A 25,827-nucleotide genomic window follows, 5' to 3' on the forward strand; every position below is an offset into this window, starting at 1 on the left:
ATGTCTCTCCAAACCATCACTGATCATCAGTAAATTTTACATTTCATTTGTAAATAAAGGGAGCAGAGTCTGGAGGAAGAGTGGAGAGACACACAGTCCAAGCTGCTTGAGGTCTAGTGTGAAGTTTCCACCAATCAGTGATGGTTTGGAGAGACATGTCATCTGCTGGTGTTGATCCACTGTGTTTTCAAGTCTAAAGTCAGTGCAGTTTTGTTTTCTCACAAAATCTTACAGCACTTCATGCTTCCCTCTGCTACTGACAACTTTTATGGAGATGCGGATTTATTTTCCAGCAGGACTTGGCACACTGCCCACACTGCTAAAAGTACCAACTGGTCTGGTTCTGAGACACTGATTCGGGTTTTTTCATTGGATTTAGGCCATAATCATAAAGAATAAAAGTAATAAACACTTAAAATTGATCACTCTGTTCGTAATACATCTATATAATACATCAGTTTCACATTTTGAAATTAATTACTGAAATAAAGTAACTTTTCAACGTTTTCACGTTTTACCCATGTAAGCCCAAACATGCTGGATGGCCTGTTACCTATAAACGTTACAGTAAAATTTACTTTTTAAAGAACTAAAGTTGTGGAGTTAATGGAGTTGCTTTATCCTGAAATCTCTCACAGCTGTGAAACCACCAGGTTACAAAAGACCACTATGTAATATTGCGAAAAAAATATATTTCTATTTCCATTGACACTACTGACTGAAATAAACCTAGACAAACGTTAACAGTCAAACGTTCATTTCTATCTTCATTGCGTGACCAACGCACATACAAACACACTTGTTTGATACACACACATGGACACACAGCAGTGCAAAAACCCATAGCACATAACTGTTGCCAGCTATGGAAACCTTTACATTAAGTATGAACAGAATAAATGAGCGAGAACGAGCAGGTCAGTTTACTCTGTTTAGAAGCTTTGGACACGTCCAGGTAGCTGCGCTGTTAAAATAGCAATCCAACAAAAGTCAGAGTGCACCTGACTCTTAAAGGTAATAGCATGTGACACACTGATTGGTTTATTATTTCATGTTAAGCCCAAAACACACCCATGATTAATTAACAGAAAATAAGTACATGGCTTTTTCATATTTTAAGCTGTGCAAAGCATACTTTCCCCATGGTTATGATAGCAAAGACATACTTACACACCCTAAATCAAGCTGCACAGTGCTCGATTGACAAAATATCACTAAAACATCGCCCACAATGTTATCATTTGTGAAATTTATATTGTTTGAGTTTTAGTAATGACACATACTGTACATCACTGAATACACTGTGAAAAAGTATATTCACGTATTCATATATAAGGTATTCTGACTCCTCTCTCCACACAATACTGTCCTAAAGGTTGTGTTGCACCATCCAGCTGTTCTTTTCTGTGTAAACAGTGGTTACCCCTTTTCTACTCTTGTATGAAGCCTATTTCTGCTCAGTGTGTTTCCTATTATTGAATCATAAACACTGCTTGCAGCTGAGGCTCCAGAGGCCTGCTGTTCTTTACACGTTTCTCTTACATCTTTAGAGAACTCCGGATTGAGATGTCACTGCGTTCTGGTGAAATTTTGGCAGGTTGTTCGATCCTTGGGAAGATTTACCACTGTTCCACTGGTCTTACATTTTTCTATTACTCTCTCCGTTTGGTGGAATCTCTTAGTGAAGGACTTTAGATCTATAGATCTGCACCTTTTCTCAGACTGGCAGATCTCAACATCTTTCTTTTTCAGATGCTCAGGAACATGCCTTGAGCAGCAGGCAGTACTTATATAAACATCATGTAATAGTTTCAACAGAGCAGGTTTTAACCCACTCAGAGTGGGACTGTGTTACGGTAATGGGGAATATATAAGAATACTGTTATTGTTTTAAATGTCCTTTGCAATAAAATCCTGTTTAATATGGCTATTTATCCTTTTATTCCGAAACCATCCCTAAAGAATAAAACAAACTCATAACGCAATAAGAAAATGTTCTATATCTGATCAAATTAGTTTAAATCATTATTTACCTCCCTGACTGGAGGGTAGATGGTGGGGCTAAGCTGCTGTTTGATTGTCTGGTAACTGTATATTATGATGGACAACAGGTTTAATTAGCAAAACATGAAAAAAACACTTGATGTGCACTGCAAATGATGCAGAGTCTTAAAAAGTTAACTCAGCTTGAATGTGTTCAATCACCTCAGTGTAATTACAAAAATACAATTCTGCTGTGGTGAATGATCTATCCCAATTCTTTTGCTCACAAAAAAAATAGCTTGGTTACTGTTCTGAACTGATTATCAGATCTCGATGTACATATCTGGAAATAAAAGCTGAAATGTTGATCTTTTGCTCATTTTCATGTTTTAATGTCAAATTCAAATGTTCATAATGTGAAGCAGAAATAAAAGGATTGGCCTGACTGTCCATATATTTTTGGACAGACAGACAGACAGACAAATAGATATAGATTAAGAGATAGATAGATAGATAGATAGATAGATAGATAGATAGATAGATAGATAGATAGATAGATAGATAGATAGATAGATAGATAGATAGATAGATAGATAGATAGATAGATAGATAGATAGATAGATAGATAGATAGATAGATAGATAGATAGATAGATAGAGAAGAGGAGAGAGAGAGAGATTGAGAGAAAAAGAGATTAAGAGAGTGAGAGAGAGAGTACAGTATACCGGGTTAAATGAGTGTCAGAAGGCTGCAGGGTCAGCATTGTGTGTTTACCCCAACTGAGCCCCATCAGATGTAATCAAATACACACACACACACACACACACACACACACACACACACACACACTAACAGCATTCACTTTAACCTACCTCAGTTTCAATTCCCCCATTACAGTCTATCACAGGCACACACACACACATAGATAGCACATGCCAGTAAACGGAGAGACAGCTGCTCATTACGGGAAAAATGCTTGTTTTGTGTGTGTGTGTGTGTGTTTGCATTCTGTAGTCTTAGCCTTAATCCAAGACTGGATTATTCTCAGCTAAAATGCAGGAGCTGGGCCCTGGCCAGGTGAACTCTCCTAATTAACCAAAAATTAATTACATGATTAATTGAATATCAGATTTTTTAAATGTAAAACTGCCCACAGTGGTTTAGAACTGATAAAGCAGCTATGGGATATTACTTTGGGTAAATGCAGTGGCGTGCAGTTAATACAGTAGGTACCCCTTTTGCAACACCCCACCCCCGCCGACCTACACATATTCTCTGTCTTCACGTAGTTATATTAGCTTAATACACATCAACAGCCCACAAACACAGCTACAAATAACAAAAGTATACAATAGACCTAACAATAAATGCTTAATTTTCAGACAAGTACAGCCATGCAACAAAGATCACTCATTTGTATGTCCACAGTACGTCAGAGCAGCCAAAACATTAAGTACACACAAAAACTCACCAGTCAGACAGCCTATTATTGTGAATTAGTTTTACGTTAAAGGACAGCCCTGAAAAAGGCTTTTTAATTAGATATGAGACAGTATCTGTTTGATTTGATTGGAGCTGATTGTTGATTTCAGGCGGGGGAACAGAGTGCACGCACCCCTGAGCGTCGAGGGAGCAACAGTGGAGAAAGTCAGCAGCTTCAGGTTCCTTGGTGTCCACATCTCCAAGGACCTCACCTGGTCACTGAACACATCTCACATCATCAGAAAAGCCCAGCAACGCCTCCACTTTCTCCGGCGGCTGAGGAGTGTCGATCTACCGCAACAGCTCCTCTGCAACTTCTACAGAGCCACTGTAGAGAGCATCCTCACAAGCTGCATCACAGTATGGTACGGCAGTGCCACTGCTGCTGAACACAAGGCCCTGCAGAGAGTGATGAAGTCTGCCCAACACATCACCACAACTACCCTTCCATCCATACATCACCTCTACAACAAGAGATGCCTGAGGAAGGCTATCAGCATCTCCTCCGATCCTACCCACCCCAGCCACTTCCTGTTCCAACCCCTGCCTTCCAGGAAAAGGTACAGGAACATTAGAACCAGAACCACCAGACTGAAGAACAGCTTTTTCCCACGTGCTGTGAAACTGCTGACTCCAGCAACACTAACTTCAACCTGAACAGTACACAGACTGACCACTGACCACTCCCAGTTTCCTACATGGCCACTGATTGCTTCAGCACAGAGACTGTATGCACTTTGCACTTTAATCATTTCACTTATATGCACTCTGCACTTTAATCAACCTGGCCTACCTCTACTATTATACACATATGGACTATATACAATGTACCGCTGTCACTACTGCACTTTAAACACTTTAACTTTAAACAGTACCTCATCACACAAACATAAACATACCAATAATCTTATTGTAACTATTGTTTGTGTCCCCTGTACTTTTGCCCTATAAGTGTGTTTGATGTCCCCTGTACCTTCTGCCCCTACACTGTGTGTTTTGTTTTGCACTTCTCTGTATCTATCGTCTGAGCACTATTTACTCTGTCCTAAACTTTTCTTGTCTGCACTGGAGATCTAGCCTAATAGTGTTTCGTTTTACTGTACAACCCTGTATCAGTATAATGACAATAAATTGAATTGAATTGAATTGAATTTGCTGAGAAGGGGTTAGACAGCCATGGCCCCGCCCCCGTAGTGGAAATCATGAATCTGATTGGTTAGATTGTCCTCTGACTTTGCTAATAGTCTCACTACTATACCCTTTACAAAATCAGCAGAAGGGTTACGCAGACACAAGGGGGCAGAAGCCATTTTAAAAAGCAGTTTTGATTGCTTAGAACCGCTGTCAGTCAAATATTAGTCATACAGCAACTAAAAAAACACAGACTAATGCTTCAAGTTGTTTTGTTTTAGTTAATTAATACAAATACAAGCTTATACTTACAATAACTATAATTTATATTTCCTAATTACATATTATACAATGATTTACATGCACCTATTGTCACCACTGCTCTGAAGGGTTAGGAGGGCCTCACTGCACACCACTCAGCTTCGTAATCTGTGCTATAGTGAAGAGTATTTGTACTGTATCACAATATAACTCAATAAAAAGAGCAGAAACTGTACTATAGAGAAAGGGTGGATACTATATCACAGTCTAAGTCAATTAAAAGCGCAGAAACTGCTATAAAGAAAGTGTGAGTGCTGTACCACAATATATCCCAGTTAGGTTATTTTGATTTTAATCAAATATATAAAAATAAATACATAAAAAATATGCAGTAACTCAACTGACTGCCATGCGAGAGATAAATCTGGTATTTTTTTATATTTGTAATGTCTAAAATAAAAGAGTAAAAGGGTGGTTTATTCTTTTAAAAATGTAATTGATAGCGTATTTTGTTTCAAATATACTAAAAATACAGGCATAGGCATTCACGTGTGATTCCAGTTTGGCTCTAAATAAACTCTTTTATTGGTCTTTTGTATTGAGACTATATTAAAAAGCTCACTCACATTTTGGTGGGCAGTGCCGGTTGCCAGAGTGCTGGGCAGAAATCCTCTCTGCTTTAATTACAGGCTCTAACTACAGGAAGTGCTTCAGTAAATCACACCTCCGCCAAACACGTTTATGATTTTCCTGCTTGTTGTGTTCGCCGGGTCGTTATTGATGTCACCGTCGCCGCGAGCAACACCGCGTCCAACAGGGTGGATGAAGCGGTGGGTAAACAAAGTATTTTGCCTGGCCAAGGATATGCCAGCAGACAGGCACTAGTATAAAATATTAACAGCGATTTGGCGCTATAAATCTGGATTAAGTCCCATGGAGTGTTTAGTGTGTCCACTAGGCCGGGGTTCGGGAGGATGGATGAGGCGTTTATTTGCTGAGATGTCCACAGAGGATTCAGTGCAGCGTAATTATTTTGGAGGGGCAGAAGGAAGAAGAAGAGGGCGGTGCAGAGGGTAAACACAGTACAGGCTAGTGTTACATCACGGTGAACACGGTGCAGGTCTGAGGAGAGGTGATTCACTGCTGCTCTTTGTACAGGAAGTTCGAGTTAAGTACAATCAACGACAAAAAAACACATTTGTTTATTCCACTAGAGAGCTCAATAAGTTCAATAAGTTCCACCTCCTTCAGTTTCTGTTATCCAACAATCCTGTAGCTCAGTCTACTGGCTAGTCTCTGGAGTATTTCAGTTTTAATAAGATCACTTCTGAAAATATTTAATTATTAAACATATAAACTGACTTTCAAGGATATTATTGTACAAATTTTACAATAATGGTACAAATATTTCTGGCAACCTTGTGTACTATATTTTTGCACTATAAGGCGCACCGGATTATAAGGCACATTGTATTTTCATACATAAGGCACACTTAATAAAGGTGCTTTATGCAACACTAGTAAGGAACAGGGGTGTTTAAAAAAAATAAAATCTTTTAAAGTCAAACGAGCACTGAACATTAATCTACACAGATTTATCTCCTGAAAACTGTTTATTTGGGTGAGTGATGTTCTTCTGTTTATTTACAGTAAGCTTAGATTTCCAGATTTCCACTAATGCCGCCGAGCGGTTCGCTAGCAGTTCGTCCCACGTAGCTTGTTTTAACACTGTGAATGTGCAGACTACAGTCCAATATACTCATCTCTAAACAGCGAAAGAGCTAGCTCTGTGATTAGTAGGTAATGCTAATGACGCTCCAGCAGTGCTAGCTGGGATAAGCAGCAGGCTACAGTCCGATAATACTCACATCTGAACGGCGAAAGAGCTAGCACTTAGCGCGGTTCGCAGCTAACGCTAATGCTGCTCCAGCAGTGATTCTGCGTTTTTTCATTAGAGGAAACTGAGCCGCTCATTCACACTGTGAAGGTGTGTGAGCAGGTCACTTACTGAAACATTTTATTTTGTATCTGTTTATTGTTGATTTAAAAGTTGGATTTGTGAACTGCTGCGTGTCCTTGTGTGTGTATGTAACAAGAGGGGGATGTGCTGAGTGTGTGCTGAGAATGTCTGCGTTGCCAAGATAACAATAAACATCTGACTGTTGACGTCTGTCTAGGTTGTATTTAGTCAGTGGAGCTCCAGTGTTTTCCATTGCCAAGATACAGTAGCAATACACAACCCAGGAAGGTGTAAAATAAAGGTTGTATATGGTCGCAGTGAGCATCACAACATGCCTTGCGCAGGGTATAAGTTAGAGTCCTCTGTGTGCAGATTTTTACACCTTTAGTAATGTCTGTATAAAACTCACCTCCTCACCACCACCACTGGTGTATAGACACCTTCATCTACATCAATTACTAGTCAAATAAAAATGCTTTTAATGAGAATGCTAGCCCTGTATATCACAGGTGTGATAGTAACTCATAAAATGTGATGTCAACACGCCAGGAAGAATAAAGAAAACAGTTTAAGTTAAATTCCAAATTACATACTATTCCCTAAGTAGTGTAATATGCAAATTATAGAATTACACATTCTAAATCCAAAGAGAATTATACACATTATATATGTGTTACAGTGCAGTATTTACATTTTCTTTTACATATTTTTATGTAGAAATTTGAAATTAAGTGAATTAAGGAATCTAATGTAGACATTTTGTAGATTTTTAGAGATATGTAGTTCACTATATTGGGGTCAGCATTTTTATAAATCTCTGTTTTTCTCGTCAAACACAGAATTTTTTAATATCTATACTTTTTTGAAAATCATATACTTAATTGACCAAAACAGCAGCAAAACACATATAAAATACTTTTCATTTGATAGATGGAGGAACCGGTACCTTCAGGCTGTCAGGGTTAATGAGGACTGTCTGAACACATCATTAACCTCCCTGTCTCACCTGAGAGAAGATCCCGCCTCTGGGGTGGAGCTTGATTGCTGATGGGCGTGGCAGAACGTGAGCTGTTCCTGATGATTGGCTGTTTGTTCATTACAGCAGCAACATGCTCCTCCTCTGCACAGTGACTAAGACTACTGACTGGCCTCCAGCTGCCCTGACCTACAGAGAGGGAGAGAGAGAGAGAGAGATAACACACCAAACTCAATTAGTGTAATAGCATAAAGCATAATTTAGTGCATGACTACCCAAAGTCGACCAATCAGATCGATTTTTTTTAGAAAGTTACCCTAACTCCTATCTCCTTAACCAAATAGAGAACACATATATTTTAAATAATGCAAACAAATGATCAATTAAAGCCTTATTATCCTTTGCAACTGAACCTCATACTCATATATTATATTACATACAATAATCTTATAAAATACTTTTTTAAATTTCACTTAAACCTTGGGGTGCTGTTACTTGTGGTTTCTGAGGCTGGTAACTCTGATGAACTTATCCTGTCCAACAGAGGAAACTCTTGCTTTTTCTTTTCCTGAGGCAGTCCTGATGAGAGCCAGTTTCATCATGACACCATAACAAAAAAGGCCAAGATGTGTAAAGCTGTCATCTAAGCAAGAGGTGCTACTTTTATTTTTGTAAATATATTTTTTATTCCTTTTTTCTTAAACATATTTTGCACACAGAAAAACACACCACAACAAGGTCAGCAGTACATAATAAAAAGATGTTGACCATAATAACACCGTGAATACATATATAATAAGATAGCTATAACAAAGTATGTTACATAGTATAAAAACGAACAATGTAGTATATAGTAAGAAGTATATTAATAATAATAATAATAATAATAATAATAATAATAATAATAATAATAATAATAATAATAATAATAATAAATACAATAAATAGCAAGAGGTGCTACTTTGAAGAATCTGAAATATAAAACATATTCTGGTTTGTAAAACACTTTAATGTTTTTATATATATATATATATATTAATCTTCAATGCAGATTTTTTTTTAATGTTGAATTTTATTCTGGTACTGTATGAACATTTGCCTTTTTTTCCTATTTTCTTCTTTTAACAATCCATTCATTATTTCATCAAAATAATATTTTTACATTATTTATTTTCATCCTCTTGCGTTTATCTCTTTTGTCTTTCATCCATCTTTTATATTTTTCCTTTCTTTGCATTTATATATTTATATATATATATTTATTTTTTTATATATATCCTGAACTGAATTGACACTGAGTGAAGCATGAATTATAATTTAATTAATTACAATTAAATTACAGTAAATACACACTAAAAATCCTCTGTATTGGAGCCTCATTAGCTTCAGAGCTTCAGTATAAAACTTCAGACACCAAACTGCTCTCAGCTGATTGGTCATGTGTGGCGTAGGAAGGGGACACTGGGAGCAACTCATGAGAGAGTGAGACAGACAGAGAGTGAAGTAAGGAAGAAAGGCAGATTACAGGCGACAGTGATGCGACAGTGACGCGACAGTGACGGTGGACGTCTTGGTTTTAAGGTTAAAGTGTGTGTCTCTTCTCTCTGTTTTAAACGACTGCTATAATTACACCATTTTCCAGCCGGCTGCTCGCCGCCCTCGTCCCCGGCTCAGGGGAGCGGGAGCTGCACAGACACACTAATAAAACCTGTTGGATCTGGGCTTTTCCTACGAATAATAAAAAAGGAAGATGAGGAAGGAGTGATGGATAGGTGCGGAGGACAGAACGAGACGGAAGTGAAGGAGAAACGTTGTGAGGGAAATATCACTCCTCTGACCTTTCCTCTCTTTCATTAACTTCTCGGCTCGATAATCGTCACGGCCGTTTGATGCAGGCGGCATTACCCCACAGTCCGTCTCCGCTCACACACTCCAAGGCTAATAACGGCTGCTCTCAGATATGCTTTTATTTTTCTGGAGAATTATTAGTGTTTACTCTCTAACTAATGTTCTCTTAACAGCAGCTCATTAATGGCGGGACACTGTAGGGAGAGTCTGGGGGGATGAATGGCGATATGAGAGGGGTATAATTTGCACAGATCTGTTAACTCCAAGTGCTTTTTATTGGACAATCCGTCTGAACGTAGAATGATTATACGTACAAATAACCCACTGCAGGAACAGCGGAGGCATTTATTAAAGAGCTCTTAGGTGTGCAGAAGCCTGGCTTTGGTAATTCCAGTGAAAAAAAGCTTAGTGAATCAGCTTAGTGGAAATTTCAATGCAAAAAATACTCAATTCATACAATAATGCGATTATTCATACAATTTCTGCTGGCATACTAGGGTGATTCTAGTAGTATGTTAGCCCAAAGAGACTGGCAATGGCAGTGCACTGATGTTACGTTTTTTAAAGGATGAGAAACAAACTGACTGGACTTGAGATAACTGTTAAAAAAAACAAGAAACAAATAAATGAAAAAAACCGAGACAGGAAACAAAGAGATTAATTATACGCAAGACAGACAAGAAACACCTGAGGAAAATAACGAGAGGGATGGGTTGCAAATGAAACACAGGTGGAAACACTAATGACAAGGCAGCGCTAGGGCAGAGACAAGGGAGGAGGCATGTGCTAAAAGTTCTCTGGAATGATGGTGCTCAATCCAATACTTTTGAGATGACTTGGGGGATTCCTGACGTTCGTCCACCCTGATGTCAGAGAGTTCATAGATCCAACACAAAATCAACAGCCAGTAAAAAAGCAGTATCCCAAGTGAAACTCGCTTTAAACACTGCTCGCTCAGCCCCCTCCCACCCCTGATAATAACTTCCTGTTTTTTTTTCCCTAAATGTCTCATCCAATTGGCTAATATGGCCCTGAAGTCCCATGATGATGCTAAGGAGACTAACATACATAATGCCCCCAAGTGAACATTTACTAAATCAGCATTTGTAACAGCAGCTGATGTAGCATTGTCAAGTAGCCAGCCCGCTCAGAGGAAAGCACAGTGACTAGGTTAGTAGCGATACATCAGCTCACAGATGCCTTGTGCTGATCGACATCACACTAGGAGTGATGAGGGGAAAGAGCACCAACTTTCCACCCAGAAAGATTAAGGCCCATTGTGCTCTCTCAGGACTCTGGCAGCTGATGGCAAGCTGCATGACTGGGATTCGAACCATCAATCTCCCAAACATAGTGGCAGCACTTAGCCTGCTAGACTAATGCAGAATTAAACATTTTTTTGTATAAAATTTGAGAGAAAAAGGCCTTTTGTGTATGAAGAAAAAATCTTAGATCTTTGAGTTCAGCTTAATAAAAAACAATGGAAGCAAAAAAAAAAGACTTTAAAGAGTTTATATTTTGGTTCAGTGTACTTCATGCCATGTTATAAGGATCTTACAGTGTCTTACAGTGTCAGAAGCAAAAAGTGCAGAAGAAGCTTATTAAAAAACAACTGTTTACATCCCATAATGCTAGCTTTAGATCTGAGCGCTGCCATCACTGTCATGAAAACAACATAGACATACAATACATGGAGTCTGCATAGTGTAGAAGTCGGCACCAGGAGGCAGGTTATGCAGAGTCTATGTATATATGTCTATGTTATTATCAGTACAGTAATGGCGGCGCTCGGAGCTGAAAGCTAGCATTATGGACTGTAACCAGTGGTTTTTAATAAGCTTCTTGTGCACTTTTTAAGTTATTAATGCCTCATTTTAAATGTCAGGGCTCTCCAGATTCTAGCAAGGAGGTGCGGAGCTACTTTGAGCTGGATAACGGTGGAAAAAGAGATTTATCGGGGTAAATTATGCGCATGTCGCCCAGTCTGAAGGGTGTTTGGACAAACTGTTAAAATCTCTGGATCTCTGAAAGCTGCGGGAGAACTGAGGTGTGCTACTCATCAAAGGTAAGAACTTTTTATCATGTTTTACTACAACAAAAGTCAATTTTACACCGGAGTTCTCCTTTAAGTCTGTTAGATAATACTGAACGCCTTCACACAGTTTGAGAAGAGTACGTAATGATTTGTACATGCAGTTAGCTCCATACCAGGACCTGAGTATTGCATTAGCTTGGTCTAAAGAGCTCCATCAGTCAGAGGTAAGATTGATATTTTTCATAGACGTTCTGACTTGCTGTTTAAGTGACGGGGTGCCAAGAGTATGAGGTCTGAACAATACAGCATGTCAGAGTTGCTTTGGGAGAATATAATGCATGGCTTGTCTAAAGCTGCTGATTGAGGACAGGAATAACCTTGGCGGTACAGAGTGAATGTGTTCTGTACAGTGAATGAGAATCAGTGCAGTGAGGTGACAGTTTAGTTTTGATTGGGAACACGCTGTCACACACACACACATACACAAATACAGACACACACACACACTCACACAGATACACATGCTTATTTAGCCACAGCAAATAATAAAAGAATCGTAGGTACAAGAAACAGAAGTACCCACGATGCACGTGAAGAAGCCCCTTAGGTAACACATCTCTTCCATTTCCATGGTAATACTGTCCGCACTCCCTCGCATCGTTCTCAGGTGTCCGTAAAGTGTCTCTCTAGACGGAGAATGGATGTCTTTCATTTTCTACATTACTTATTAAACAGCTCCTCTCCGGGAGGAACAATAACGCTGAACGAATTGCGACTTGCGGCGCAGCTGTGGTTCAACAAGAACACATCGCACCATCTAATCCACTGCAGCGAAGAGATGCGCCGAGCTTCGTTTTACTGGAATTAAATGCTTGTTTAGGGACCGACTAGTGTATACAGTTACCAGCAGTCTTACAGACACTGAGAGCATTTACATGCACTTAAATATCTGTTTAAAATTGGTTTATTAAAGATGATTAGCCGATTATTCCAATAATCTCTACATATCAAATTAAAAAACCTAATACAGAGCAGAATTTTACTCCTCTCAGTCATCATATGAACAATATAGAGCATTATATACTTCTTCCTAAACCTTCTGTAGTGTATTACAGTCTGTCAGAAGAAGTGTGTGGCTCATATGAACATTATAGAGCATTATAGAGTATCCCATTCTCTTCCCTTAGTGTATTACAGTTGGTAAGAAGAAAAGTGTGTGGCTTAAATGAACATTATAGAGCATTATAAAGCACCCCATACTCTTCCTTTAGTGTATTACAGTGTGTCAGAAGATGTGTGTGGCTCATATGAACATTATAGAGCCTTATAGAGCACCCTATACTCCCCCTTTAATGTGTTACAGTCTGACAGAAGAAGTGTGTGGCTCATATGAACATTATAGCACATTATAGAGCACCCCATACTTTTATCTTAGTGTATTACAGTCTGTCAGAAGAAAGGTATGGCCTATATGAACATTATAGTGCATTATTGAGCACCCCATACTCTTCCTTTAGTGTATTACAGTTGGTAAGAAGAAAAGTGTGTGGCTTAAATGAACATTATAGAGCATTATAGAGCACCCCATACTCTTCCTTTAGTGTATTACAGTGTGTCAGAAGATGTGTGTGGCTCATATTAACATTATAGAGCATTATAGAGCATTATATACTTCTTCCTAAACTTTCTATAGTGTATTACATATGAACATTATGGAGCATTATAAAGCACCCAATACTATTTCCTTAGTGTGTTACAGTCTGTCATAAGAAGTGTGTGGCTCATATGAACATTATAGAGCCTTATAGAGCATCCTATACTCTTTCCTTAATGTGTTACAGTTAGACAGAAGAAGTGTGTGGCTCATATGAACATTATAGCACATTATAGAGCACCCCATACTCTTCCCTTAGTGTGTTACAGTCTGTCAAAAGAAGTGTGTGGCTCATATGAACATTATAGAGCATTATAGAGCACCCCGTACCTTCTCTCAGTCCCAAACTCTTCCATTAATGTATTACAGTCTGTCAGAATGATGATGCAGGCCATATGAACATTATAAAGCATTATAGAGCACTCAATGCTCTTCTCTTATTGTATTACAGACTGTCAGAATAAACACGCAGATCATATAAACAATAAAACATTACATAGTGTCCCCTATGCTTACTGTGGCATATTACAGTTTGTAAAAATAAGTCTGTGCCTAATATTATAGAGCATTATAGAACATTATAGAGCATCCCAAACTCTTTTTTTAGTGTAGTACAGTCTGCCTGAATGACTATGCAGACCATATGAACAATAAAAAAAATACATAGTGCCCCCTGTGCTTCCTGTGACATGTTACAGTTTGTAAAAAAAAAAAGTCAGTGGCTAATACGAACATTATAGAGCATTACCGAACATTATAGAGCATCCCAAAATCTTCTATTAGTGTATTAGAGTCTGCCAAATTGATCATGCAGATCACATTAAAATGAAAATGCATTAAAGAGCACTCCCTATGTGTCCTGTAGTGTACAGTTACAGTCTGTCAGAATGAGTGTGTGGAACAAATAAACAATATAGAGCATTATACGGCGGCCCCTACATTTCCTGTAGTGTATAACAGTCTGGCAGAAGATGTGTGTGACTCATATGAACATTATAGAGCATCCCATATTCTTTCTTTATTTTATTACAGACTGTCAGAATAACCAAACAGATCATATTACCAATAAAACACATTACAGAGTTCCCCATATGTCCCCTATAAGCATGTGGATCAAATAAACAATATAGAGTATTATACAGTGCCCCCTACACTTCCTGTAGTGTATTACAGTTTGTTAAAATTAGTGTTTGGATCATATGATAATTACAGAGCTTCCTAAGGAGATATGAATGATCCTTGCCAAGTAAATGAGGTTTAGGTTAAAAGGTTTAGTACCAACCTGTCATAAGGGTCAGTGGAAGTGCATGGTTCTCTGTAGGGGTTTGAGGTGGAGCTGGACTTGGCTGGACAGAGCTGGGGTCCAGTTCTAGAGTGAAGAAGCCCTCCAGGCCCTGGTAGGGATGTGAATCAAAGGCCTTTCGCTGGGCGAGAGAGATAAGAGCCTGGTGAGAAGGAAAGAAATAGAGAGAGTGTGGCTTTAAATTGTAAAATAAATCTTTGAAAAAACTATTATTCTGTCTGACTACTATGTGCCAGATTTTACAAGATTTTATTTTTTTCAGATTTTACCAAGACATACATTTTTAAATAGAATTCAGAATGAAAAAATACAGTACACACTGTGACTGGAATAAATAAACTTAACAGTTGAATGAATATGGGTAAAAAATCATCATAGACAAAGTAAGCTACCGTATTTTTCATACTATAAGGTGCACCGGATTACAAGGCACATTAAGTGACACTAGTTAGGATGCCTACATTGAAGTGAACAAGGGTGTCCCCATGTTTCCCTTCTAATGGGGAAGCGCCTAAGTAAACAAAACTGTAATAATAAAAAAAAACATTGTCTGTTAATCTATACAGATTTCTCTCTTGGTAAATGTTTATTTGGGTAAGTAAAGCTCTTCTGTTTATTTACAGTAAGCTTAGATCTCCAATATGTTGTCTAAGTATGAGTTTTTAGTGAAGTTTCTCCAGCACTAAGGCTGGGTGCAGCAGCATTAGCATTAGCATTAGCCGCTAACTGACGCAGATGCTGAACCCTGAGTGGTCCGGTAACCCAGAGAGCAATCACCTAGTGGTTTGTCCCACATAGTTTGTATTAACACAGCAAATATGCAGACTACAGTGTAATATGTTCACCTCTGAACAGCGAAAGAGCTAGCGCTGCCGTTAGCGGCTAATGCTAATGCTGCTACACCCAGCCTTAGAGCTGGAGAAACTTCACTGAAAACTCACCCTTAAAACGCTGTGCTTCAGCGGAGTGGCTTTACTGCTCCTTAATACCTGACTGGTAGAATTCATACATAAGGTGCACTGGATTAGTATTAGTATTAGTATTACAGCTAACCGCGCTAAACGCTAGCTCTTTCACCGCTCAGATGTGAATTTATCAGACAGTCTGCGTGTTTACCGTGTTAAAACCAGCTACGTGGGATGAATCACTAGCTAATCTCATCCTGGCTTACCAGAATTCTCAGGGTTCCTCAGTGTAGCGCTATCAGGTGGCATTTACTAGCTCTGTGGCCAGCAGTTAGCCACTAATGCTAATGCTGCTGCACCCAGCCTTAGCGAAAATATAAAAATTTAAGCTTACTGTAAATAAATGGAAGTGCTTTACTCACCCAAATAAACAGTTTTAGAAGAGAAATCTGTGTAGATTAACATCCAACACTCGTTCGATTAATGATTAAAGTCTTGTTTACCTAACTTAGCTTAGCTTTACTCTAGTTAGCACACGACCACTACTACCCAGCGGTGAGACCTGCTGAATTAGAAGGAAAACATGGCGACACCCCTGTTCCTTACTAGTGTTGCATAAATCGCCTTTCAATCCGTTGGGCCTTATGTATGTAAATAGAACAAAAAATAGAGTAGTATTTGTGGTCTGTAGCTCCTCCACAGACATCTCACTCTGCTTTGTCATATTTTTAGAACACATTCTTCACTGCTGTCCACATATCTCCTGTAACAGCTTTGTTTTTCCTCTCCACACGTTTCCCAATACTGTCCCATATGCTGCGAATGGAGTTTCAAGCCCTGTGATCATGTTGGCATGATGTATTCTGAACGTCTTCCCTCCACATCCCATTCCATCTCTGGAGGAGTGGGGTGGAGGTCTTGCATTGTCTTGCTGTCCAGATTGAATCGTTGTTTGTGCCTCTAGCTGCCCGTTACCTCAAAGATCACTGCTAGTGTTTCTAATGCAGTGGTTTTCAACCTGAGGGCCACAGCCACCCAGAAGTACTGCTCCAGAGACAAACATATTCTTTTATTCTGTTTTGCAAAGTGAAAGTTCTTCCAATATACACTCACTGACAAAAACAGCATTGCTGCAAAACTCAGCAGCAGAGATATATCAGGCAGATATTTCAATGATTACAACAGCGATCTATAGCACACCGGTCAATTTCACATTGCACAGCTTGATAAAGACGCATTTAGGTCTATGTGTCTATGGTTTCGTAAGTGAGCAAAAAAATATGCTTTCGTGTTCACGCTGTGAAGAGATACACCAGCAGCTCATTTAAGGGAACAGCAATGTATGTATTTTATTCTTTATTCTCTTTATTGTTGAGGTAAAGATTTGGTTTGTGCTCTGCAGTGCTATAGGAATGGACTCTGATGATTGACTGTTGTCAGGGTTTTAATCAGTCAGTGGAGCTCCTGTGTTTTCCGCCGCCACTTCCAGACCACCATGCACATCAGTGTAGGTTTGTTCCTAAACTCTGATGCTATTTTAACAGCGCAGGTGCAAGGTGTGAAAATAGACTGTTGATAAGGTGTAAGATAGCAATGAGCATCACAACACACCTTGCGCAGGGTGTATGATAGGGACCAACATAGAGATGCTTTAGTGGAATCTGAGCCATGATTAACATCAGTGCTGTGAACATCCGAAAGGTTCTTTTTAAGTATTTTTCCATTTCCAGCACTATTGGGGAAAAACTAGCATGGCAATATTAGCATGCCAGTCGAGCAGTCGAGTAATGGGAAAAGTGGGTGCAAATCAAACCATTATTTAGAGTTGTTGTGTAAACAGAAGAAAAAATACAACAGCTCTGATTGGGTTTCTTTATGGAAGGAAATGAGAAATGTTCTCTTTTTGATGGCTACCAGCCTGCTGTCTTTTTGATGTGAAATGAGGTTGGATGGAATAAAAAGGCTGGATGGTAATTAATCCTGAACAGCCTAAAGAACATGATTTCCTGATACCCAGACAAAAGCGGGGAGATAAAAATGGGCTCTGATCAGACATTTAATTTCAGGTGTTTGATAAAATTCCCTTTCTTATCCCCTCTCTCTATATCTCTCTTTATTTCTTGCGCCATTAAACCTCAATAGTCCATTTATGACTGGGCCAACATCGCTTACTCCTCCTGTTCCTCATCAGCTCAGTGAATATAAAGGCCAGCAGGGCTTTTCTCCACACGCCGCAGAACGGAATTAGTCAGGAATGAGTAATATCCAACTAATCAGGTCACTTTTTTACCAAGAACACTTTTTATACACTCAATTCTCTATTGAGTTCTCTCGTTATATTCACATTCACCTCATTCACTACAGAAAGCTTTAGTCAGAGCTGGAGAAGTGTTAGAATGTGACGCAGGCTTTGAGCAAATATGGTGTTTCTATTAATGGTAATACAGCCTGCAATGCAAATACGAATCCATGCTAGGCTAAAAGCTGCTGCTAGACAACTTTAGCTTTTACCATATTATTCCCCCATCGTCCCTTCCCTCAAAAACAGTCTGGATCATCTCAGCTGAAGGTAAAATATGTCAAATTGAAGCAAAAAATCAGAAGGGAAAGCCAAATCCATGGTAGCAAATGAGGTGCAGGGCAAAAAGAAAAAACTATCCATCTACAACCTCTTCATCTCAACAACTGTGTTTGTTACAGTTTTAAAACTATGCAATTTTATTTATGTACATTATGGAGCCAATGTCATTGACCTAAACTAGCCAATCAATTCAAATCATTTTCTTTTTTACCATGAAATGGACATCAGTGTGTTTCATTTAGAGTGGTAAACAGGACTGTTAAACTATATCTGAGACTTTCCTGCCCCAACCACATGTCAGATTTTACAATTATACATACATGTTTAAGTTCTACAACTTAGTATTAGAATATATGTTGAATATATGTATATTTTTTGTTTAATTCAATGATTTACTTATATGGATATAATTATATTATTTATGAGCCAGTTAAATCAACAGGTTTGAAATAATATTGTAAAAAAATGTGCTTATGCAACTGTTTCTCCACCAAAGAGACTGGAGATTGAGTAGGAAAGAACCTCAGAAGAGGTGTGGAAAAAAGGCGGGAAACAGAACAAAGGAAGTGCCACAAAATGGAAAATACAAACAAAAGACAGAAGCTTTCAGCTTAAAAAACAAAAACTAAAACACAACTAAACTCAAAACTGGCTGAGCACAGCTCAGTCCTCTCTTTTTTGCTTTCTTTTGAGATCTTTTTTTCTTTTCTTTTTTGTGGCTTTCTTTTCAGATGTCTTTGCTTAATTTGTGAGGATTTTGATTTCTTTTGAGATCTTTTTTTTGAGATCCTGTTTTTTTTTTTTTTTGCTTTTTTGAGATCTCTTTTTCTTTTCTTTTCTTCTTTTCTTCTCTTTTCTCATACCCTCTGTTACCAGTTACCAGTGAGGTCTGGTTTGACTGAGGTTTATAGAGGGTGCTACACAAGTGCAGCTGGTTGACACTAATCCGGGGATTGTGGGAGTTGTAGTTTTGAGATCAAATTCTACCATTTTTCCTACTATGGCTATTAGCCTCCCTGCTGGCAGTCTACAGTGCAGCACTGCCCATCCACCACTTTTATGTCAAACTAGCAAAATATACTGCAAAATCAGTCTTGGGCTCTAAATGTTTAGCTCTCCTTACCAGTAAGAAATACAAATGGAGGACATGACAAAAAATTATCGTGACTAATCGACTTATCATACAAATAATCGGCAGATTAGTAGACTACTGAAACAGTCATTAGTTGCAGCCCTAAAATACATTAGGTTTTATGGTCAAACCTACAGACCAGTTTCAGGCATTTAGGTGTCTACTCCTGTTTTGTAGCTCTGTTCTATACTTTAATCCATGTCAGGTACGAAAAGTAGAAAAAAGATTTCACTCCAACCAGTGGATTACAACCTTCCCATGGTACTGAACACCACTGACCTTCCCATGTACTGCTGGTGACAGTTAAATGCATGTAATTAGACATAAAATGCACTTAATGATAATTACAGTGCAGGTCATGACTGTAAAGTTAATGAACAAAGGTACAGATTGTCATTCAGTCGCAGTGCACTAAGTGCGATCGTGTGGAGTGAGAGTACATGAATGAGTGATGTGTGAGGCTTTACACTGCATAGTATGCTGTAATTTTATAGACATTATTTTAGACTTTTGTAGCTTATTGCTGGTAATTCATTGTGTGATGCTCTTTGTATGAATTATTTTGGGAAATATATGGTAATTACAGCTGTACAAATGTCCATGATAATTAAAAGAGCATTTTCACACCTGAAAGTGACGCACCAATAAACATTACTATATTCTGTCAACTATGTGGGTACAGTCCAGTCTTCCTATACTTTACACTGACTGGTCTGTAAAATGTGTTTTTTTTTGTTTGTTTTTTTAGGTCGGAAATTTGCCTTTGCAGGTGTTGCGCCACATTCTGTCTCTTTGCCAAAGCTGACTCTTTATCATGCATGCAAAATAATGTTTGCAAATAAGGTTTAATCTACAGTTACAGTAGATACAGAATTCACAACTGCAATACTGTTGAATGACACGCATGCATGACAATGGCCAGCTTCAACGTTTTGTAGTTGTTCTGAAAGCCCAAACCATCCAAAAATATACAGTACAGGCCAAAAGTTTGGACATTTTCTCATTCAATGCGTTTTCTTTATTTTCATGATTATTTACATTGTAGATTCTCACTGAAGGCATCAAAACTATGAATGAACACATGTGGAGTTTTATGTACTTCACAAAAAATGAGCTGAACCTCCACAGTCACCGGACCTGAACCCAATCCAGATGGTTTGGGATGAGCTGGAGCACAGAAGGAAGGCATAGGGACAACAAGTGCTAAACACCTCTGGGAACTCCTTCCTTCAAGACTGTCGGAAAACCATTTCAAGTGGCCACCTCTTGAAGCTCATTGTGTCAGGTTAGCAGCAGCAGGGAGGAAGTGAGGCGGACGTAAACGCAGGTAAATTTATTTACATAGACATCAAACAAACAAAAACTAAACTTAAAACAAGATACATTAAGAGACAGGACTACTGGAATTGACTAGAATAAACTATAAAACAGAAAACAAAGAAACAGCAACCTGACAGCGTGAAACACACGCACACACAAGACCAGACAACCACATTCTCAAACACAGGGGTTTAAATACACACAATGGAAATGGGAAACACCTGGGATCACTGATTGGGGGGCAGAGCTACAAATTGAAACAGGTGGGAGCACTAAAGACATGGGCGGAGACAAGGAGAGAATACAAACAAGGAATGGAAAGAAAGAGCATGGAGGCTGACAAGGGACAGGACAAGGACGGTGACAGTAGCCCCTCCCAAAAGCGCAACTCCTGGGGTGCATAAAACAGGACCCCAAGAGCCAGACGAGGAGAGGGGCCAAAAAGGACACAAGACAGGGCAGGAGAGAAACTGGACAGGGAACTGGATACAGAATAAGGGACTGGGCGACTGGAAATAGGACAAGACTGGGGACGGGACATAAGACTGAACAAGAGAGAATTTGGGAGACTGGACAGGAGAGAAACTAGACAGCGAACTAAACACAGGACAAGGACGTGACACATTGAGAGAATGATGCCAAAAGTGTGCAAAGCAGTGATTAGAGCAAAGGGTGCCTATTTTGAAGAAACTAGAATATAAATCATGTTTTTTTTTTATTTCACCTTTTTTTGTTAAGTATATAAAACTCCACATGTGTTCATTCATAGTTTTGATGCTTCAGTGAGAATATACAATGTAAATAGTCAAGAAAATAAAGAAAACGCATTGAAAAGAAGAAGGTGTGTCCAAACCTTTGGCCTGCACTGTATATATATCCAATAAAAGTGTTTCACACTTTAGTTAAACCGGCCCATGGTTCAGTTGACCCAGATTGAGACCACCTTATTTGGCCGGACCAAATTTTGGCCCTTTTACCCTGGGATGTTAATTGTGTCTATGTTGCTGCTGAAAAATCTGTAAAAATATCTAATTTTGAGCTTAGATAGTTCACAGTTTGAATCCTTCCACACCATCTCTGCTTAGTTTAACTCTCAAATAGCATGAATTACATTGTTTGGAAGGAAAAATATAATTTCTGGAAGCTTGGGAGTCAAAGGGAGTAGAGCAAACTTTTAATTTTTTACAAGATTGTAATTTAAATCAGGTGTTTTAGAGCAAGATAGCACCCAAAACATACAAAGCTTGTAGGCCTCATTGTATTGGACAAAGATTTGCCATGTAACATTATATTTAAGATAAATAAACAAATAAGTAATTAAGTAAGTAAGTAAATATATGTATGGTAAACGTATGAAAAGGTGTAATAGCCAAATATTTGGTTTGCTGCCTCAGGGCAACAAAATGCTAAAAAAATGAGGATTAATTATATTTTACCACAACTGACTGATACATCACAGTTTGATTGTGTCATCACTGGGGCTGACTGATGGCTCTCAAGGATCAAAGTCTATGAGCAGTTTTCCTCACCTGAGACGGCTCAGTGAACAGGCCTGAGTGATGGCCCTCCAGCTCTGGTCCAGAGGAGTCCAGCTCAGGTCCAGAGGAGTCCAGAGCTGGTCCAGAGGAGTCCAGCGCTGGTCCAGAGGAGTCCAGTGCGGGTCCAGAGGAGTCCAGCGCGGGTCCAGAGGAGTCCAACAGGTCTGGAGGAGCCACTGCAGTGGGAGAGAGAGCAGGATGTTGCTCTCTACTGTTGCATCTTTTCATTTCTTCATCAGAAGAGTCTTCATCAGATATCAGACCTAAACTATCACTCAGCGTGTCCGAATCTGCCCAAATAAACAACAAATCACAGTCAGACAGACAGACAGACAGACAGATAAACAGACTGATAGACAGACTGACCAACTCATTGGTTGTTGACTGACAGACCAGATATAGAACAGACAGATATAGGACAGACAGACTTTCCAGGCTGACTGAAAATTTATTGATTTACTGACTGATTGACTGAAACAGACAGAAAGGGAGAGAGACAGACAGATACAGATATAAACAAACAGATGCTGAGACAGAGTTAGAAAGACAGACAGTAAAAAACATGCAGGAGTAGACGGATAGATGCAATGATAGACAAACAAATGAAGAAACAGACAGACAGACAGAGAGGCTGATAAATTGACTGGCCAAGGCATTGATTGGTTGATTGACTGACTATCAGACCAGACATAGACAGACAAATACAGACTGTCTAGCTTATAAACACTGTTTGTAGGTGTCTATAAAGTGTCTGTCTACTGTATAAGAGGTAGATAGTTCACAGTTTGCACTTTCCTACATCATCTCTGCTTATTTTAACCCTCAATTGCATAAATAAAATTTTTTTTTGTAAAAATACAAGTTTTGGAAGACGAACAGACAGACTGTCTGGCTGTCTGACGATTGACTGATTGATTGACTGAGACAGAGAGACAGAGAGACAGACAGACAGGCAGATAAACAGATGGAGGGATAGATAAACAGATGCAGAGACAGACAGAAAGACAGACAGACAAATAGACAGGCTGATAAAGTGACCAAGGCATTGATTGTCTGTCTATGTCTGGTCTGTCAGTCAGTCAATTAACCAAACAGACAGACTGATGATTGATTGATTGACTGGGACAGATAGACAGACAGATAAACAAATAGAGGTATAGAAAAAACAGATGCACAGGCAGACAGACAGACAGACAGACAAATAGACAGGCTGGCAGACTGACCAAGGCATTAATCGGTTGATTGGCTGACAGACCAGACATAGACAGACAGACAAACAGACAGACTGTCTGGCTGACTGACGATTGATTGACTGATTGATTGACTTAGACAGACAGACAGACAGACAGGCAGATAGACAGACAGGCAGACAGATGCAGGCATGAACAAACAGAGGCAGATACATCTGACCAAGAGACTGACCAAGGCATTGATTGGTTGATTGACTGACAGACCAGACATAGACAGACAAACAGACAGATTGTCTGGCTGACTGACCATTGATTAATTGACTGAGACAGACAGACAGACAGACAGACAGATGCAGTTATAGACAAACAGATGCTGAGACAGAGAGAGAGAGACAGACAGACAGGCGATAAACAGATGGAGGGATAGATAAACAGATGCAGAGACAGAAAGACAGACAGACAGACAAATAGACAGGCTGACAAACTGACCAAGGCATTGATTGTCTGTCTATGTCTGGTCTGTCAGTCAGTCAATTAACCAAACAGACAGACTGATGATTGATTGATTGACTGAGACAGATTGAAAGACAGATAAACAGATAGAAGTATAGAAAAACAGATGCACAGGCAGAGAGACAGGCAGACAGACAAATAGACAGGCTGGCAGACTGACCACGGCATTAATCGGTTGATTGGCTGACAGACCAGACATAGACAGACAGACAAACAGACAGACTGTCTGGCTGACTGACGATTGCTTGATTGACTGATTGATTGACTGAGACAGACAGACAGACAGACAGATGCAGGCATAAACAAACAGAGGCAGATGCATCTGACCAAGAGACTGACCAAGGCATTGATTGGTTGATTGACTGACAGACCAGTCATAGACAGACAAACAGACAGACTGTTTGATTAATTGAACAGATTGAATCGAACAGATGCATGAATATTCAAAGAAATCCATAGACAGACAGACTTTAAACTTGAAGTTAATTTTGAGAATCTAGATATTTCTTTGTTCGTTTTTAATAATAAAAGATTCTAAGGTTTTAAGATGAAGACAACTGAGACTCACTCTGCAAAATCTAAACATTGATTGGATGAATTATATAAATAAAAGAATATAAAAGTTATTTTATTCTCTCTCTGTTGCCTAAAGCAATAATTCCCTCTGTATCTCCCAGCTTGACGTGTTCCGCCGTTCTGCTGGTCTGAACAGAAAGCTTAAAGTAGCAGCTGTGTGGGAGCGGGGTGTGTGTGTGTTAGCTCGTCTCAGGTCAGTAGAGTTTGTGCAGTGCTCTGAGTGTGTGTGTGTGTGTGTGTGTGTGTGTGTTTATTGTTCTCTTCTGATTCAGATTGTCGGGAGCCGCAGGGCCTGCTGGTGATTAGGTTCTTGCCTTGTATTCCTGGAGTGTTCCTCAATGCGTAATTATCTTCCTGCCTGGCCTAACATGCCAAGTATTTACTTAAAACCCTAATCGATATCTGAAGAAGCCGAGCCTTTTACTGCCGCCTCTAAATTGACTTTGGCAGAAGAGCAGGGACAGTGGAAGGAGGCGGTGACTGGAGACCCCGCTAAGCACAGCTTCAGCAACAAAAACACACAGACTTGGCATTAGTCAGCCTGTAATTATCAAAGCTCAGACTAAAGACAATTAGCGCTGCCCTCAGAACGTCAACTACAGCAGCAAGGTTCCCTTTTCATTGTCTCGTTTCGACCTTGGTGTCTAAATGCAGGCCCAGTTCTTTATCGTTCTAGAGAAGCTTACTGAGTCAAATCTGTTCACAGTGGTGGTTTAACGCTGGGGTGGCAAACTCCTTTAACTTAACACGCCACATTACATAAAGTCACTGACTGGAAAAAAAAGTCCTGCTCATCCCCAAAACATGGAGATACTGATTAATCAGCATCAGTGCAGGATAAGCAGAGGGAGTTTGTTTGAATACGTGACTATACTCAGTCAAAAAACATATTTTTCATTTCTTATTATGAAACAGGTGTATCTCACAAATTTAGAATATCATTGAAAAGTGACTTTATTTCAGTAATTCAGTTCAAAATGTAAAAATCATATATTATATAGATGTATGTATTTTTGTATTTATCTTACTGTTGATGATTATGGCTTACAGTCAAAACCCATCTCCATGGGAAAATCCCATTTAACACAGTGGACCAACACCAGCAGATGACATGTCTCTCCAAACCATCACTGACCATTTATTTGACTTTTATGGAGATGCAGATTTTATTTTCCAGCAGGACTTGGCACACTGCCCACACTGCCAAAAGTACATATTGGTCTTATATAGTATTCTAATTATCTGAGACACTGAATTTTGGGTTTTCATTGGCTGTAAGCCATAATCATCAACAATAAAATAAATAAACACTTAAAATAGATCACTCTGTGTTTAATACATCTATATAATATATTGAACCGGATTACTGAAATAAAGTAACTTTATAATAATATATTTTTTTTATGTTGTAGTAGACTTTTTGTATTGATCGAGAGCCA

The 25,827-nt window shown here is 39.0% G+C and overlaps 1 protein-coding gene across 1 annotated transcript in view; it reads right to left on the minus strand.

The window, feature by feature from the left end:
- The window catches only part of zbbx (zinc finger, B-box domain containing), an 84,476-nt gene that overhangs the window by 815 nt on the left and 57,834 nt on the right, over positions 1 to 25,827 (minus strand). Inside the window, exons 15-17 of the mRNA XM_049483311.1 lie at positions 22,101 to 22,399; positions 14,613 to 14,775; positions 7,824 to 7,982 (exon numbers count right to left, since the gene is read on the minus strand). Coding sequence (XP_049339268.1) covers positions 7,824 to 7,982; positions 14,613 to 14,775; positions 22,101 to 22,399 — 621 coding nt within the window. The remainder of the gene's footprint in view (positions 1 to 7,823; positions 7,983 to 14,612; positions 14,776 to 22,100; positions 22,400 to 25,827) is intronic.

Source organism: Astyanax mexicanus, chromosome 9, assembly GCF_023375975.1.
Source record: "Astyanax mexicanus isolate ESR-SI-001 chromosome 9, AstMex3_surface, whole genome shotgun sequence".
Taxonomy (NCBI): domain Eukaryota; kingdom Metazoa; phylum Chordata; class Actinopteri; order Characiformes; family Acestrorhamphidae; genus Astyanax; species Astyanax mexicanus.